Below are 18,117 nucleotides of genomic sequence, written 5' to 3' on the forward strand. Positions count from 1 at the left end.
AGTTAGTTGTTTGTTAAACTGCTTAATCATCACAGTTATTAACAATCTCACTTTATAATTCAGTACATGTAAAGCGAGTAGGACAGCAAATGACACAGGTCAGGATCACTAAAAGTTAACTCTTGGTATCACTGACCAGGGCTTCCCAGGTGGTTCAGTGGTAAAGAATTCACCTGCCAATGCAGGAACTGCAGGAGACATGGATTGGGATTGATCCCTGGATTGGGAAGATCCCCTGGAGGAGGGCATGGCAACCCACTTCAGTATTCTTGCCTGGAGATTCTCATGGACAGAGGAACCTGGTGGGCTATGGTCCACCGCGTCACACAGAGTCGGAAACAACTGAGCACACAGCACGCATGATAATGACCACTTACAGAACTGTTATTACTCACTTACCTTGCTTCATTTAAAAAAAAAAAGTTGTTCTTTTCTTTTGGTTGTGCCCCAGTGCATGGGGGCATCTTAGTTCTCCACCAGGACATGCTCTCTGCAGTGTCCTAACCAGCGGATGGCCAGCCAGAGCATTCCCTGCTTCATTTAATTTCCTCCCTGAGCTTGCACATTGAGTTTATTGGATTCCTTTTGCAGCTGGGTCCATAGAGGTGAAATGGTTCACCCAGGGTCACTCAGGTGGAAACTGGCAGAGCCGTGAGTTGGAACTAGGTTCATCTGGTTCCAAAAATTAAGCTCCCTTTCTTTTGCACCAAGGAGCAGGGGCTTTTCCTAATGCTTGGTGACACTACTGAGAGATAACTACTATCATTTATTGTATCTACTATGTATGGGAAGTCCCACACTTCGCTGCCATCCATGATCTCAGGAGACGTTCCCAGCAGCCCTTTGGGTAGGGCACAGACACACACATTTTACAGGTGATGGAGGGAGGCTCAAAGCGGGTTCCAAGGTCTGTGATCCCACCTACTACACTGAGGGATTGCAAACATCCTAAATGCTTGATAAGCTTATTCTTGAAATACACTGAAAAAGAAACACAGTTCTAGCACTTGGATTCCTCATCTCTCCTAGATTTAGCCTCTAGGGGACAATCAGAACACCTTCTGCAGCTTCTACCACATCCTACAATGGCCACGACCCCATTGATCAAGCTGCCATTAGGTGTCAGATGCTGTGCGGAGCCCTTTTCATTTATCAGCTCACTGGTTTCTCCCAGACATCCTCTAAGCAAGGCATTCCAAACAGCCCCACTTTGAAGATGGGGAAACTGAGACTCTGGGAAGTAAGGTCACCCAGCTGGAAGGATGCAAAGGAGCATTCACACCCAGTTCTGCCAAATTCCAGCCTCTACTCTAGCAGCTGCTATATTTTACTTCGAATTTGATGCAAACTCATTCTGTGACCTTGAGCGAGTCTTTTAATCTCTGGGGCTTCGGTTTCTTTTTCTGTTTAAAAAAAAAAGAGAGAGAGAGAGAGAGAAGGGGGGTGGGGTAGCAGAACTCCAAATCCCGAAATCCCTCGGGAACAGAGACAGTGGTGGGGGTAGGTTAGCAGGAGAGAATTAAGAGTCAGCAGGATCAGACTCCCTGAGGGAAATACTCTGAGTCATTTTCAATGATTTCAGGAATTTCTGGAGGTCATGCTCAAGAATTGGGAATGGCAAATGCATTTTGGCTTCTTCGTCAAGATGAATTGATTCCTAATGGCCACTTGGAAGCACAGTGTGGAGAAGGATCTGCTCAGTGGGAAAGACTGTCCCCCATCGATTGGTACTGTCTGCCATCCTGTTCATTTCGTGCTGTCTGTCTTGCGAGCAGGATTAGCAGTTGTGGTGCAAGTGCTGAGGTATCTGCTGAGTTTTGTCTGGAACTTAACAACAACAAGTCCATGTTTGTTAAAATAAAAAATTAAGTTAATGTTTTTGGTGGTTCAAATTTTACATTTCAAAAATACAATAGGATTCCATAAAGATTTATTCTTTTGAAAGGAATACTGTGAAAAGCCTGTCCTACTTCTGACTTCTTGGCATCCAGAAATACCCTTCGCCCTAAGGTATTATCATCTTTTACTGTATAATTTCGGGAATAATATATGCATATTTAAGCATATATATTGTTGTTGTTGTTTAGTTGCAGAGTCTAGTTGCTCAGTCATGTCTGACTCTTTTGTGACACCATGAACTACAGGCTGCCAGCTTCATCTATCCATAGGATTTCCCAGGCAAGAATACCAGACCAGGTTGCCATTTCCTTCTCCAGCAGAATCTTCCTGACCCAGGGATCAAACCAGCATCTCATGCTTTGCAGGCAGATTCTTTACCACTGAGCCGCCAGGGAGTGTTTTGAGCCCTCATACAGGTAAATCTGTGGGCTAGTGGTAAAGAACCCACCTGCCAATGAAGGACACCCAAGAGACATGGGTTTGATGCCTGGGTTGGGAAGATCCCCTGGAGCAGGAAATGGCAGCCCACTCCAGTATTCTTGCCTGGAAAATTCCATGGACAGAGGAGCCTGGCAGGCTACAGTCCATGTGGTTGCAAAGGGTTGGATTTCGGCTGGGCTGAGTGACTGAGCGCAAGTATTCACAACAGTTATTTTTCACTAAAGTAAGTTTATTTATGCTAGCATACAATGAATTTATTACTTTACTTAAACAATACATACTTTAAAATATTTTGAACTTGGATTTTGAATATGCTAAATGTTGGTAGGCACAAACAAAACTTTTCGGTGTCTGCTACAATTTTTAAGGGTAGAGAGGGGTTTTGAGGGCAAAAGTTTTCATCATTGTTGCTGTATGCCATGGAGGCAATCTATCAGATGCAGAGACTGGCCTGTTTTTTTTTTTTCAAAGGCTCTGCAGTGGTCCCTTGAATGGAGGTAATTTACTTTAACAATAAACTCATTTTTATTACAAATGTAATACTTAGTCATGATTTTCAAATTTAAAGAGCCAGAGAAGGATAGAAAGAAAAAAGAATAACTTTCTTCTCATTTTTCTCAATCCCAGTTTTGATCCCCAGGGGGAACAATTTTTATCAGTTTCTTCTAGATCAGCGGTTCCCTGCTCAGGGTGAATTTGCCTCCAGGGAGCATCCGACAATGTCTGCGGACATTTTTGGATGTCACAACTGGGGAGGGCGTGATATTGGCATATAGTGGGACCAACGATGCTGGTAAATGGCCTACAATGCACAGACAGCCCCCCCCCCCCACACACACACAAAGAATGATCTTGTCCAAGAAGTTACTAGTGCTGGGGTGGAGAAAAGCCTTCTTTAGACATTATTTGTTCATTTAAATATTCTCTCCTGCTTTTCTTTTAACCTTTATTTTTATTAACACAAATGATATTTTGCTAAATCAGTTTTAAAAAGTGACTCAACTCATAGGGGATTAGCGATCCCTTTGAACACCAGATAAAAACCCCAGAAAGCAATACCCATATTTACAAAGTTTTGTACATAATTTCAGGAGTTTCACAGTCACTAAATGAGCCCTGCCAGAATCCCTTGGGTGTGGGATTTTTGTTTGCTTCTTTGTCTGTTTTCTAAAGATGTATCTGTTGATGTATTTTGGGCTGCACTGGGTCTTCCTTGCTGTGTTCAGGCTTCCCCTGGTTGCGGCGAGCAGGGGCTACTCCCTCGGGCTTCTCAGTATGGTGGCCTCTCTTGTTGCAGAACAGAGTCTAGGGCATGTGCGCTTCCGCAGCTGCAGTGTGTAGACTTGGTAGTTTTGGCTCCTTGGCTCAAGAGCAGAGGCTCAGGAATTGTGGTACGTGGGCTTAGTTGCTCCATGGCATGTGAGATCTTCCTGGACCAGGGATAGAACCCATGTCCCCTGCATTAGATTCTTAACCTCTAGACTACCAGAGAAGCCCAGGTTTTATTTTCTAGCCATACTGTGCAGCATGTGGGATCTTAGCTCCCCAACTAGGGATCGAGTCCTGCATCCCCTGCAGTGGAAAGGCAGAGTCTTAGCCACTGGACCACCAAGGAGGTCCCCAAGGAGGCATGATTTTCAAATCACAGCCCTAGAGCACCCCAACCAGAGAGAGAGAAATCACTAACTTTGCACCCCCTCAATCCCTTCTTAGACAAGAGGATGAAGGGGCAGAGAGAGCAATAATTTGGTTCTGGGTCCTTTAGGGAGGCAAGGCAAAGCAAAGATTGGAACTCGGGCCACCTGACTCCCCAGCGCTGGAATATTTCCACTTCACCCTGAATGAGGACGTTTTAGAAACGCTGATCTTCTCTTCCTGGTACAGCGGGAAAACACGCCACCAGCGCTCTGTTCCTCTTGAGGAAACACAAAGGGCCCAGCTGTTGTTGATGAGAAACACTCGGGCACCTGGGAAAAAGCACATTCAGGATGTGAGGCGGGGGAGAGGGGTTGGGCAGGGACTGCTGGGGGGGTAAGGGACCCTGAAATACGCAGCCACTTGTTCCCTGAGTCATTCATTCATCCCTTCATCCATCCATTCATTCTGCATCTGTGAGCCACAGCTTCCTGTCTACCAGGGCTGGCTTCTGGGGGACACCAGAGTGAACGAGACCCCTGCTTGCCCTGAACAGCTCCTGGCTCTACTGCGGGAGCCCGACCATTGGATCAGTCACAATGCAGGGTGACTGTGCCCTAGTGGGAACACTACCAGGTGTGGAGGAAGGCCAGTTGTAACGCCTGATGCAGGCTTGAGAGGTCAGGGAAGGCTTCCTGGAAGAAGAGGCAACACAGTTGAATCTTTAAGAGCAAGTAGAGGGTTTGTCACATGGCTGAGCGATGGAAAGGGAGTCCGGAAAAGGAAGCCACATTCAGAAACCTTGAAAGCATGAAGGAGCTGGATGTGGTAGGGAAAAATAACTCCAGCTTGCAGGAGGCATTGGGGAGTTTCCTGGTGGTGCAGTGGTTAGGAGTCTGTGCTTTCACTGCTGAGGGCATGGGTTTAATTCCTAGTCAGAGAACTAAGATCCTGCAAGACTTGCAGCATGGCCAATAAAATAAAAAGGCTACCTTGTAGGAAGCAGCAGTGGGGATGGCATAAGATGAGACCGGTGACCTTGCCAGAAGGACACAAGTGAGGAAATTAGCTTTTTCCCCTGAGGGTAAGAGGGGGCTATCAGAGAATTCTGAGCAGAGGAAGGACAAGGGCAGTTCTGAATGTTAGAAAGGGACCAAGTAGAAACTGGACTTTGGGGGAAGGGAACCAGTGGTAGGAGCTGATGGCACAGTCCACCCAGAAGCAGGTCAGAGAGGAGGAAAGGGGAGCAAAAGGGACCCTGGAGGGAGATGGGTCTGTGTTCGGGGACTGGCTGGTTGTCAGGAGCAGGGGAGGGGAGACAGTGAGGAGGCATTGAGGAAGCATCACCTGCACAGCCCCTCTGTGAGTTTCACAGTGCAGAGTGATTTACAAGGCATCCTAGCTATCGGTGCTGCATAACAAGTTACCCCAAGCACGGGGGCTTAAAACAACACGTGTTTACTATCTCACAGTTTACCATGGAATCTCGTACAGTTCAACGGGGGTCTTACAAGCCTGAAACCAAGAAGTCGGCTGGCTGGGTCCTCATCTGGAGGTTCAATTAGGAAGAGATGCACTTCCGCTCCCTCAGGTTGAATGGAATTCACTTCCTGCGGTTGTGTGACTGAAGTTCCTGTAGCAGGTTTTTTTGGTTTTTTCTTTTTTGCCTTGTGATCTTTTCGGGACCTTAGCTCCCTGACCAGGGGTTGAACCCAGGCAGGGCGATGAAGGTGCTGAGTCCTAACTGCTGGACTGCTAGGGAACTCCTTCATGTTTTGATTATTGGATTAGTTGTGCGATGCACATTGGAGTGCATGTATGTTTTTGACTCAGCATTTTCGCTGCGTATGTGCCCAGGAGTGGGATTACTGGATCATACGGTAATTCTGCTTCTAGTTTTTCAAGGAACCTCCATGCTGTTCTCCAGAGTGGCTGCACCACTTGACATTCCCACCAACATTCTAGGAGGGCTCCCCTTTCCCCACACCCTTTCCAGCGTTTCCATTCTAACTAGCCTGAGCTGATTCTGGACTCTTTCTAAAAGAGACCACCTGACTAGGTCAGGCCCACCCAGGATAATCTTCCTTTTGACTAACTTGGAATCAACTGATTAGGGACCTTAATTACACATGCAAAATCCCTTCCTCTTGTGTACAATGTAATCTAATCATAGGGGTGACACCTTATCCTATTTTATAATCTTGCCCACATTCAAGTGGGGAGAATTCTACAGGGGTGTATGCGCCAGGTGGTGGGTATATTGAGGGTCATTTTGGAGTTCTGCTTACCATATGAGATCAGGGGATGTGAGGCTGGAGGACCTGCTCAAGGTTAGGGGTTGGCAGACCTATCTCTGAGCCTATAGCTTCTAGGCCTCCAGGTTAATTCCGCGGGAGGCTTCGGTTAATGCAAGATGAATTCAGGAGCAAACTTAGAAATGAGAGTTGAAAGGGTCCATCTTCTGCAACACCCCTCTGAAGAGTCCTTCCATGAGCTGAAGGCTCATTCAGTGGGTCTAACATTTCTAGGACGCAGAATGAAATTCAGAGATGCTGGACTTCATTTCTTAAAAGGATAAACATGTGATCCAGACATTCCACCCCTAGCTATATATAGCTCCAAAGTGAAAGTGAAAGTTGCTGAGTCGTGTCCGACTCTTTGCGACCCTATGGACTATACAGTCCATGGAATTCTCCAGGCCAGAATACCAGATTGGGTAGCATTTCCCTTCTCCAGGGGATCTTCCCAACCCAGGGATCAAACCCAGGTCTCCTGCATTGCAGGCAGATTCTTTACCAGCTGAGCCACCAGGGAAACCTGCTATGTATATCCAAGAGACATGAAAAAATGTTGCCACAAAAAAGTGTACACAAATGTTCACAGTAGCATTACTCAAGTGGCCAAATCCAGAACTAACCCAATATCCAATAGACAAATGTGGTGTATCCATACAATGGAATATTATCCTGCAATAAAAGGAAATGAAGTAGTGATACAACATGAATGAACCTTGGAAACATGAGGCTAAGTGAAAGAAGCCCATCACAAATGAACATATATGATTCCCTTTATATGAAATGTCTAGAACTGTCAAATACATTAATGGTTCCCTAGGGCTGGGTAGGGTATGTGGGGAGATGGAGGGTGGTGGCTGGCTGAAGGGTGTGTGACATCTCCTTGGGATAATGAGATTGTTCTTAAGTGTATCTAAGGTGGATGCATGGCCTATTTTATAAGTATAGTTAAAAGCCCTTGAACTGTACACTTGAAGTGGTTGAACTGCATGGCGTGTGTGTTCTATCTCAATAAAGTTGCTAAAAAAAGAGAGAGAGAAAAGATATGCCCTCTGAAAGAAGAAATCATAAGTTTTGTACTTAACGTCACAAAATTCTTCTAACCAACAGAAGAATTAAAAATACTTCTAGGGAGGAAAATGATGTCTACATGAGTTAAAGCCTAATCTATCAGAGCGAAGAATCTATGATGTATAATGTTGATACATCTAGAAGATCATTATTGAGGGATGTAAAGGCAAAGAAGAGAAGAAATAGTTGAAAATGGTAAAAGACTTCCAATAAGAAGCAAGATTCGAGGTGGAACAGACTGAATTCTTTTTATTTATGATCTTTTGCTACTGACACCTAGTGAGTAGAGTCCCCTGGATGCTGGGTAGCCCACTCTCCCCACCCATCACAGAGAATCATCCAGCCCAAGTGTCTGTAGTTCTGAGGTTTAGAAACCCTGGCTAATTTTATCATCTTCATGTTGTTTTCACCCTTTCAAAGTATCTATTTTTGCTTATTTATAGTTCCCCCAGTTAGGATATAAACATCTCCCCCATACTCCAGCCAAAGAACCAAGAGGCAGTGAAAAATATCACAGTTTCTGGAATCTGAAAACTTGACTCGGTGTTTCCATTGTTACGGCTTCCTATTTGCAGGCTGTGTTTACCTCTCTTAGCCTAAGTTTTCACATCTTTAAAATGGGAGCTAAGAAGAGAACCCAGAAGACCTAGTCCATGCCTGCAAATCATTTAGGATCTGTAACCTTCAGCAGTCCATTCATATATGTTACCATTACTGTCCACATCTCTCTCCTCCTTCCTGACGAAAGAACTGAGGCTGAACAAATGTTTCTCAGATGGGTGAATTCCAGTCCCCTTCCCTGGAGGCTGGTGTTTCTTTGCTTCTAAATCAAGGATGTCAGAATGCCTCTCTAATACCCCTTTCTCCTGTGGGTCACGGTGAGGATTCAGTAAACTTACCTGTGAATTCCAGTGGACATCTGAGATGCTGCTGGGGGGAGGTAGTCGGATGTGTGGGGAGCACAGGGTTTCTCTGTCTTCTACCAGTGCCCCCACAGCCCACGGCAGGGAGGAGCTGACCCAGGAAGAGACACAGGAATGGATAAGCGGCTCTGAAGTTCATCACCTTTTGCTGACCAGTCACAGCAACTCCCTGCGAAGAGGCTGCTTCCTCTCCAGACCTGACTTTGTATTTCCCGGGTGATCATGGGAAAATCACTGCACATCTCCAAGCCTCGGTTTGTTTATCTTCCATACGGGAACATCCGCGCCCATGCTGCAAGGACTCCGCAAGGATTCCATGGGACAGTATGCAAACTCGCTAGCCCAAGTCTGTGGCTAGGACTAGCTTTCAGTTTCTGAGGTTTTGTTTGGTTTTCTTAATTGGGGTATTGTTGCTTTTCAGTGTTGTGTTAATTTCTGCAGTACAAAAAAGTGAATCAGCTATATGTACGCATACATCCCCTCCCTTTTGGAACTTCAGTTCAGTTCAGTCGCTCAGTCGTGTCCGTGTCCAACTCTTTGTGACCACATGAACCGCAGCACGCCAGGCCTCCCTGTCCATCACCAACTCCCGGAGTTCACCCAAACCCATGTCCATCAAGTCGATGATGCCATCCAACCATCTCATCCTCTGTTGTCCCCTTCTCCTCCTGTCCTCAATCTTTCCCAGCATCAGGGTCTTTTCCAATGAGTCAGCTCTTCGCATCAGGTGGCCAAATTATTGGAGTTTCAGCTTCAGCATCAGTTCTTCCAATGAACATCCAGGACTGATCTCCTTTAGGATGGACTGGTTGGATCTCCTTGCTCCCATCTAAATTGACATTTCTCCAAAGAAGACATTCAAGAGGCACATGAATAAATGCTCAACTTTACTAATTATTAGAGACAGGCAGATCAAAACTACAATGAGGTATCACCTCACACCAGTCAGAATGAGACATCATCAAAATATCTACAAACAAGAGCTTTTAGCTTTTGGTTCCATTTTCGTGAACACACAGTCTTGAAACACTGCTTGTCTAGAGCAGCCCATAGAGACCTTTTCTCACTGGTGTTCCTGTTTAATTGCAGGCGAGTTTTTGCTCCCATTATAACTGAGTCTAGAAGAGAGGAAGCGTCTTGCCCAAGGTCACACAGTGGCTACAGGCAGCTCTGAGGTTTGAATCCCCAAACCAAACTTTCTGACTCTCATCTCAGATTTTCTACCTGGAGTTACCCCACCTTCTACCTGCTGGCTAGTTCTAGAACTTGCAAATCCACACATCTCAAAACTGTTACATAGCCCTCCAACCAAACCCCAGACAGACTTCTTTAAAACTTATTTCCACTCAAGCTTCATACATCCTACTTTTCTCCTCATTCCCATCCCTATCTTGGGAAGAATCTAACTCTTTGAACTAGGGGTGGGTAGGGGGTAAGAAGAAAAAAAATATTGGTGAAACTCAAAAGGCTTCCTATCCTGGCAAATTGAATATAATTTTATTTTCAATGGCTCTTTACCCTTGCCACTTGGTGGGGGGTGAATGGTGGGGAGACTCGGGGAGGTGGAGCTTTTCCTTGGATTTGGGGAACGGGGAGAGCTCCTGGGGTCCTTTTTAAAAGGCCCTCCCCTCATTTCCGGCCACTGCTGCCAGCCTTGGCTGGGCGCCTGGATCCTGTTGCTATGACGACAGGAAGAGGCGGTGGCGGCGGCAAGCGATGCTGTGGAGAGACGGAGGCTAGTGGGGGTGGGGTGGTGGCTTTGAAATGGGGATGGGGGTAGGGAGTGGAGGCTGGGGCCGCGGGCGGGGGCGGGGGCAGGGGGATCCTTTCTCTCTGACCTCCTCCGTTGGTCGGAGCCTGGACCCTCTATTTTCCTCCGGCTTCTTTTGGATGCCTCTGCCGTCTCTACCTCTGTCTCTCGTTCTCTGGATCTCTCGCTCCCCCAGCCCCAGTCTGTCCCCATCTGTCTCCCTCTCTGAGTCTCTCTCTTCCCTTCTGCACCTGCCTTTCTGTCTCCAGGCACTTTCTGCCACTCAGCTCCCGCCTGCCTAAATTTCTTTCGCGTTCTCTCTCTCCTCTCTGTCTCTAGCGTTCTTCTCTCTATTGGGACCGTTGCCCCCAGCCCCCATTTCTCTCCCTGCCTCATCTCTCCCCTCCTCTCCCCCTCTCTCTCCCCCATGCTCTCAGTCTCTCTCTGTCTGTCTCCCCCCATCTGTCTCTCCTCCCCCTCTCTGGATGACTCTCTCTGTCTCTTCTTTCCTCCTGCTACCCAGATCCTGACCCCCCATCCTCTCCCTCGCCAAAATCGTTCCCCACCCCCATCTCTCCCCCGTCTCTGGCTTTCTCGCTTTCCGACTCTGCCTCTGTCCCCTTCTCTCTCTGAGTATTTCGCTCTCTGTGTGTGTGTCTCCCGCTCCAACTTCCTTCTGCTACCAGTCGCTGCCTCCCCCAATTTTCTCCCTCCCCCATTTCTGTTTCCCCGACTCCGGGTCTCTCTCTTTCCGCTTCTCCTGGCTCCGTCTCTCTGCCTCCCTCTCTGGGTCTCTCTCTTCTTCCCCAGCTTCCTCCTGCCACGCAGACCCTGCCCCCCCATCACTTCCCTCCCCCCCTCCATCTCCTCTCCGTGGCTCCCCCATCCTCGGCGGCTCCCCTCCCCCCTCCCTCCTCCTTCCCTCTCTCGTCCTCCAGCTCCGCACTTTACCCGGCGACACGAGAACCAAATTGTCTCCTCACCTTTTTTTTTCCCCCATCCCGACCCCCTCTCCCTCGGGGGCCCGAGCTCAGAGCTGCCCCCCAGCCTCCCCTCCCAGCTCAACACTCCCATTCCCCTCTGTCCACCTCCTCATCACCGCCCCCGACCAGGTCGGACGCCTGGGTCCCTCGCTGCTGGGGGAGGGGGAGCAGTGAGAACTGGGAGCCCCAAGGGCTGTTCTGGGGGGGTTGCCGACAAGAGGGCTCAGCGTCCCCTCCCCAGTGCATCGGAGAGTTGACCTATCGTTAACAGAGGTGAGACAGATCTTTTTATTAATCGGAGGTGGGTGGATGTGTAGAAGGAAGGCTCTGTGACCCCCCCCCCCCAATTCTGGAGGAAGGAGCTGGTCCCCTTCCGAGGGAGAGAGGAAGATGACCCCTCTCATATACCGGAGCTTTCGAATTGGGGGGTCCCCTGCTCCCTCCTTTGCTACCGCTGACAGGGGGACTAAAGGAAGAACCCCTAAAACCAAGCAAATTGCCCCCCAAATCGACAAAATGGAAAGATCTTCCGATCTTGATTTGATGGAGAATTTCACTCAGTGGCCTCCTCTTTCCATCCCTTCCTTATCCTGGGGATGGGGGCTTTAGGGGGTCCCGCAGGGGCAGGGGTACACCCCGGGGTCACAGCCTCACCCCAGGTGGAGGCAGGAATTTGCTAGGACAGTGGAGGTGATGCTGCCGGTGGTGAGGGGCACAGACGCGGAGAGAAGAGGCCGAGAGACGGACAGGAGGGTAAACTCAGCATATTTCTGGAGAGGAGAGAGGGGAAGGGTCCAGAAGTGAGGAGAAGTAGTGGGGAGGTGGTCTGAGGATGTCAGCGTCCAGGGCACTGATGAATCGGGCTGGGCCAGGGGCCGTGCGTGGGCAGGCAGGAGTGGAGGGGAGGAGAGAACACACGTGTGGGGCACTAGGCCCAGTTGCCATGGAGACACCCCCCATAGACACCCTTTCCAACACCCCTCCTTGGAGCAGACCCAGTGAGGGCCAGCTGATGGGGGCGGAAGAGGCCAAGGTCACCCTGATATGGGACCCAGTATGGGGTTGGTTTTTTTCCACCCCCTCCCCTAAGGCTTCCAGGTTCTTAACTGGAATAGGGGGTTTGGGGGAAGAAGTGTGGGAAAGTGAGTGGTGGGAGCAGGTAAGGGATGCATGCCTGGAATGGGATGGAAGAGGCAGGGCCAGGGTGGTGGGGGGGCATGGTGGTGGGGTGCTGCGGGAGAGGAACGTGAACGGACACTTGCGGGGTGCTGAGTGGGAAATTATTCCTGCTTGAAAGAGTTGTAATCTTGGGGATCAGATTTTTCTGAGGGACACTATCTGTGGAGGGGAGCCTTTTAAATTTGGAAGAAAAATTAATGTACAACGGATGTTGCTGCACCGGTGAAAGAGTAGGGGGAGGTCCGGGGGTGTTCCCAAGAAGGGGATTTGGGGGGGCTGGTAAAGAGCCATGAAGGGGATTCTCTTGAGCAAAGAGATGTTGGGAGCCAGAGTGAGTGGAGCAGGATGGCAGGAGTTTATGGGATTGATTCTTCATGATGTGAAAGTCGGGCTAGAGGTGGGGGGAGGAGGTTCTTGTAAGTTCAAGAGAGAGTGGGGGGTCAAAGTGAGCTGGGGAGATCTGGAGTCGATGGAGGGGGCTTATCCTCGTGGTTGACAGACGGGGCATGGGGGCATTGGGGAGCTGGTTGGGGGCAGGCAGGGGAATAGGGTGGGGGAATGCTCGGCAGGGGCGGAGGGGTTTCCTTCCACCGCTGAGAGTTCACAGGTCCGAGCTTGGCAGATTTCTGAATGGAGAGGAGTTTGGGGTCTGGAGAAAGGGATTCCTGTGAGTAGAAAATGCCATGCAACTCACGGAGGAAATTTTTCTTAATGGAGGAGAAAGCGATGGCTATGATGAGTTTGTCTAAGTTGAATCCGTTTCGGAAGACTCCCATAAGGAAACAAGAGAGTGGGGGAGTTTTCCTTGAGTCCAAGACACGGTAGGGGATGGAAGGGTGGTCCAAGGCGTCAGGTGGGGGCAGTTAGAGGGGATGTCTTGGAGATGCGGGCCATTCTTCTAAACCAGAGAGTCCAACACTGTTGGATTGTTTAAAAGAATCCCCTGGGGAGCTTCTAAAAACCTAGATGCTCAGGGCTACATACACCCCAGACCGGTGAAATCAGAGTTTCTCAAGCATCAGTGTCTTTCAAGGTCCTCTGGTGGTTTCAAGGTGCCATCAAGGTTGAAAACCCTGGTCCAGAGACTGGGTCCTGGGGTTGGGAGTGGGGTGGGGGTAGGGGAGATTCCCGTACAGAGAAGACTGTGGAGGTGAAGTGGTGGAAGCTGTGTTTTTCTGAGTTGTGCAAACAGTGAGGATTGGTTGGGAAGATTTAGGTTCTGTTGTGTTGTTGGCTTTTTTTTTTTTTTTTTTCTTCAGCTACAGAGAGATTGGGAGATTTCTTTTTCCTAAGTATAGGCCATGGTAGGTGAAGAGGTGGGCCTTGCAGGGGAAGATAGGGAAGGGGGAGAACTTTATGAGAACATTTTGTAAGAAATGAGGAGCAGGACAGGGGTTCCTTGGGAGGAGGAGGCTCTGGGGGCTGGGAGTGAGGGATGGTTTCCCTTGTGTGTTGGCAGGGGCTGTGAGACCAGCGGGCGGAGTCAGGGGGGGCCTGGGAAAGTGTCCTACCCACTGGCAGGGATGCAGGAATGGGGGGTGGCTTCTTCTCAGAAAGAGGTTAGTGGGAAGACTTTCTTGGACACAGGGAAATGTTTTTCAGAGCGAGGGAGGCAGAGGTAAGCATCATGGAAGGCGTTTCTTCAACCTAGGAAGCAGTAGGGGTAATTTTTTTTTTTTTCAGCGTGGGGAGGGGTGCAGGAACGGCGGTATCCAGGTATCCAGGCGAGCCGGCCTGTCTAATCCTTCTCTCGCCTCACCCCTGCCCTCCACCCGCAGGCGACCATGGCGGCCCTCTGACCCCGTCCCGGCCTGCAGCCTCCTCCTCGCCGGCCCCCTCCCCAGCCACCCCCCTCTCCCCGGCCCTCCGCCCCCGGGGGACCCCCCACTTCTGCCTGCGCTGTGACCCCCCCAGCCGCCGGCACGGCCCCGCCCCCGCTGCCCCGGTGGTGGCCCGCGGCCCCCCGGCTGCCCCTGGTCAAGCTGGAGTCGCTGAAGCGCTGGAACGAGGAGCGGGGCCTCTGGTGCGAGAAGGGCGTGCAGGTGCTGCTGACGACGGTGGGCGCCTTCGCGGCCTTCGGTCTCATGACCATCGCCATCAGCACGGACTACTGGCTCTACACGCGCGCCTTCATCTGCAACACCACCAACCTCACGGCGGGCGCCGGCGGCGACGAAGGGCCCCCCCAGCGCGGGGGCGGCGGCGCCGCGGAGAAGAAGGACCCCGGCGGCCTCACGCACTCGGGCCTCTGGAGGATCTGCTGCCTGGAAGGTAGGGCCCCGCGCCCCCGCCCCCCGGGTCTCCCGGGTCGCCCGCGGCCTCCACCCTTCTCACGCTTCTCTGGGTCCTGACCCTCTCCTGAATCCCCTCCCAGCTCGCCTCTCCATCACTCAGCAGCGCCCCTTGGTCCTTATCCTCTCCCCTCCCTTCGCGGAGAAAGAGCCCCCTCCTCTCTCTCTCCCACCCCTCCGGGGGTCCGGCCTCCCTCTACCAGGGGACGCCCTCAGCCTGGACCCCAACGCTGGCATCCTCTGCCTTCCGCCCTCCTGCCCACTCACCCCTGATCTCGAGGCTGCTCCTCCTTGCCCGTGGCATCGTCCTTCCCCGAGTCCTGGCTCTGAGCCCCCCCCCGCCCCCCCCCCCCCCGACCTCCGATGACCCCGTTTCCAGCGCCTTCCTCAGCCCCTTTGACCCTCTGGCCCCACGTGGGCTGTTCGTCTCCTAAAACATCACGCCCCATCAGACCGGAACTCGTGGTCCCCTTCTCTTTGCTTTTGGGGGCTTGTCTTCCGGGAGTCTTGTCCTGGCTTCCTCTCCCCGCCTCCGCCCCTGGTCCTTGTCCTCCCAGACCCTTTCCTGGGCTCTGCTTCCCCTTCCATCCACTCAGCCTCCCTTTGGCCGCTTCTTGCCGAGAAGGCCACTGCCTCTTGCAGTCTCCATCTGCGCTCTTTCCCTGGTCCTGCTGTCTCCCTCTTGCAGCCTCCCTCCCAGTAGGTTCCCCCTGCCTCCCATCTCCCCCGACTTCCCCACGGGGCCAGCCCTCTTCCTCTTAGCAACCCCTCCATCCCACTCTCAGCTTTGCCATTTCTTTCCCAATGGCAAGGAGGTGCTGGGCAGGACACCTGAGTCCCAGTCCTCCTGTGCGTCGGTTCCCCCCTCCCCACGGGGCCACTATCTGCTCATCTCCCCCAGCCTCACCAGCCCTGGTCTGAAGGAACCAGCCAATCCCCAATTTTGCCCTACTGGGCCCCAGAGATCACAATTCATCACTTTTTTTTTTTTTATTCCTTCTCTTTTCCCCATCGTTTCCTCCTCTGTTTTGCTGGGCAGTCTCAATAAGCCAGGAATGTTATTATCTTATTTAATCCCCTGGTGGGGGCGGGATACCATCCTCCAGTTGGAGATGAGGAAACTGAGGTTCAGAGAGGTTAAGTCACTCGCCCAAGGTCACCCAGCTGTGGCTGGGGGCAGAGCCAAGAGAACTCTGAAGGATGGGATTTACAGATATGCTTTGTCTGGCGTGCGGAGCGTTTAAAACCGAAACCACAATCAGAATTGGTTGTCAACATTTAAAAATAGGGAGACTGCACGCTGAGATCTGATTTCCAGCTTCTTTTGAACTAGTGGAAGACCTGGTAACATGGGACTGGCATTGTCCAGCAGCCCTGGTCAGCCAGATCTGAGTTGCAGCTGCTTCTTCAGACCATGCATGTGGGTCTCCTTTTCCCCAGTCATCTGTGCTCCCTATTGCCTCATACCCGTCCAATTTTCCCATGGTGTTACTCTCTTCCTCGTGTGGGCATCTGACTTCATCTTCATTCCCTGGTCTGACCGAGCATCAGGCACAGAGCCGTGTGTGGGGAGTTGCCTCTTGGAACCCCCAGGACGATGTACTGTGAATCATAGTATTTCCATGTCTTCATCCCCTCCTTCAAAAACCACTGTTTACTGAGTTTCTACTATGTGCCAGGCACCGTTCTTGATACTAGAGCTACAGTTGCAGTGCAAGGAAAAACAGCAACCACTAAGATCCCTGTTTTTATGTGCCTTATATTCTAGAAGGGGAGACAGATGATAAGAGAGATGAGTAAATACAACATCTAGAGTGTTAGATGGAGCTGAGTGCTAAGGAAGAAAAAGAGCAAAGGAGGGGATGTGAAGTGTTAGGGGCAAGAGTGTGAAGCTGCAGAAACTGGAGATAAAGGAGGCTGAGCCGGTGACATCCGAGGGGTGGGCTGAATGGACCCAGAGATGGAGCCACGTGGCTTCTGGAGCGAAAGGCTTCAGGCTGTAGAAACCTGGCTCGTCAATGGGAATGTGCCTCCTGTCTGACCAAGGGGAGGCCCACCCAGCCAGGGCAGAGCTGGTGCGGGAGGAAATGCTGTGTCTCTGAGAGGGAGGCAGGAGGGAAAAGGGAAGACAGGAGGAGGCTTATCCAGGGTAGAATTGAGAGCACCTTCTGCAGCTACAGTGGGCAGGCAGGAACTGCTGATGGGGGCAGTGGCAGGATACGAGAGAAAGGAGTCTGGATGTCTTGAGAGCAGGGTTTTCCAGCCTCAGCCTTGTTGACCTTTTGGGGGTTGGATAATTCCGCATTGCAGTGGCCGGTGGTGGTGGGGGGCGGTGATGGAAGGAAGGTCCTCTGTGTTGTAGGAGGTTTAGCTGTATTCCCGGGCTCTACCTCCAAAGACCAGCAGCCTCCATCAGCGTGGCCACCAAAATCGCCAACTGTCTCTAGACTGAGAATAAAATCGCCCCGAGTGAGAGTCACTGCTCGAAGCCTGTGGCCTGAGCCCCAGAGAATGTGGTCGGGGTGGAGGCGAGGGGTATTTATCAGCTGGAACAGCTGGTATTTTATGTATTTGTCTTACTTTCTCTCAGTTGTTTAGTGGCTCAGTCGTGCCTGACTCTTTATGACCCCATGGTCTGTAGCCCACCAGGCTCCTCTGTCCACGGGATTCTCCAGGCAATAATGCCGGAGTGGGTAGTCATTCCCTTCTCCAGGGGATCTTCAGGACCCAGGGTTCGAACCTGTGTCTCCCACATTGGTAGGCAGATTCTTTACCGCCTGAGCCGCCAGGGAAGCCCTAATTTATCGTAGGGAGGGCTATCACGAGCTCAGTTTGGGAAATGTTAAATTGCGGGTGCCTGCTGGTGATAATGTCTAAGATAGGAGTCTGCATGGGAGAAGAGCCACAAAACATCGCACAGTCAATCTTTTAGGCTTTGTGGGGCGTGTGATCTCTGTCGCCGCTACTCCTAAAAACAACCAGAGACAATGCGTGAGTGGATGAGCGTGGCTGGGTTCCAATTAAACTTCCTTTGCGGGCACTGACATTTGAATTTTATATCACTTTCTCGTACCACGAGAGAGTCTTCCTTGACAGTTTTTCAATCATTTTTTTTTTAAATAAGTAAAACCTACTCTTCGCTGGGTTTGGCCGTTGGGCCGTAGTTTGCTAACCCCCTGATCTAAGACATTAGTGATAAGATGTATGAGGCCAGAGTTCAGGGGGACGTCTGGGCTGGGGGGGGGGGTGCGGAGGGTCATGGCATGAGGATGGATGAGCAGAGACAGAAACAAACAGACAAATTAGTTGAAGGGCCAGCGACTGAGCTAGTCCAGTATTCAAAGACAGTCAGACAGATGAGAAGAGCCAGCAAAGCGAGCTAAGAAAGGAGAGACCACAGAGGTTGGGGGGAAATAACGGGCTAGGTGGGGTCCCCAGAGACAAAGGAAATGACTTAAGGATGGGTTAAAGGCAGGTCGGCTTTATTGTTACTTAATCATCATTCGTGTGTCACTGGATTCTCACAGTAACCCTGTGCACTGTGTTACCCCCATCTCCAAAAATGAAAGCTTAAGGCTCAGAGAAGGGAAGCAACTTTCCCGAGGTCACACAGCTAACAGGCCATCGAGTCCGCACTGGAGTCCGGATCTG

General features: G+C 50.8%; 1 protein-coding gene across 1 annotated transcript in view; it reads left to right on the top strand.

Annotated features, from left to right (window-relative positions):
* The first annotated feature begins 14,163 nt into the window (after positions 1-14,163).
* Positions 14,164-18,117, top strand: part of CACNG8 (calcium voltage-gated channel auxiliary subunit gamma 8) — a 13,744-nt gene continuing 9,790 nt past the window's right edge. Inside the window, exon 1 of the mRNA XM_061136652.1 lies at positions 14,164-14,446. Coding sequence (XP_060992635.1) covers positions 14,260-14,446 — 187 coding nt within the window. The 5' untranslated portion in view covers positions 14,164-14,259. The remainder of the gene's footprint in view (positions 14,447-18,117) is intronic.

The sequence above is a fragment of the Dama dama genome, chromosome 4 (assembly GCF_033118175.1).
Source record: "Dama dama isolate Ldn47 chromosome 4, ASM3311817v1, whole genome shotgun sequence".
NCBI classification, from domain to species: domain Eukaryota; kingdom Metazoa; phylum Chordata; class Mammalia; order Artiodactyla; family Cervidae; genus Dama; species Dama dama.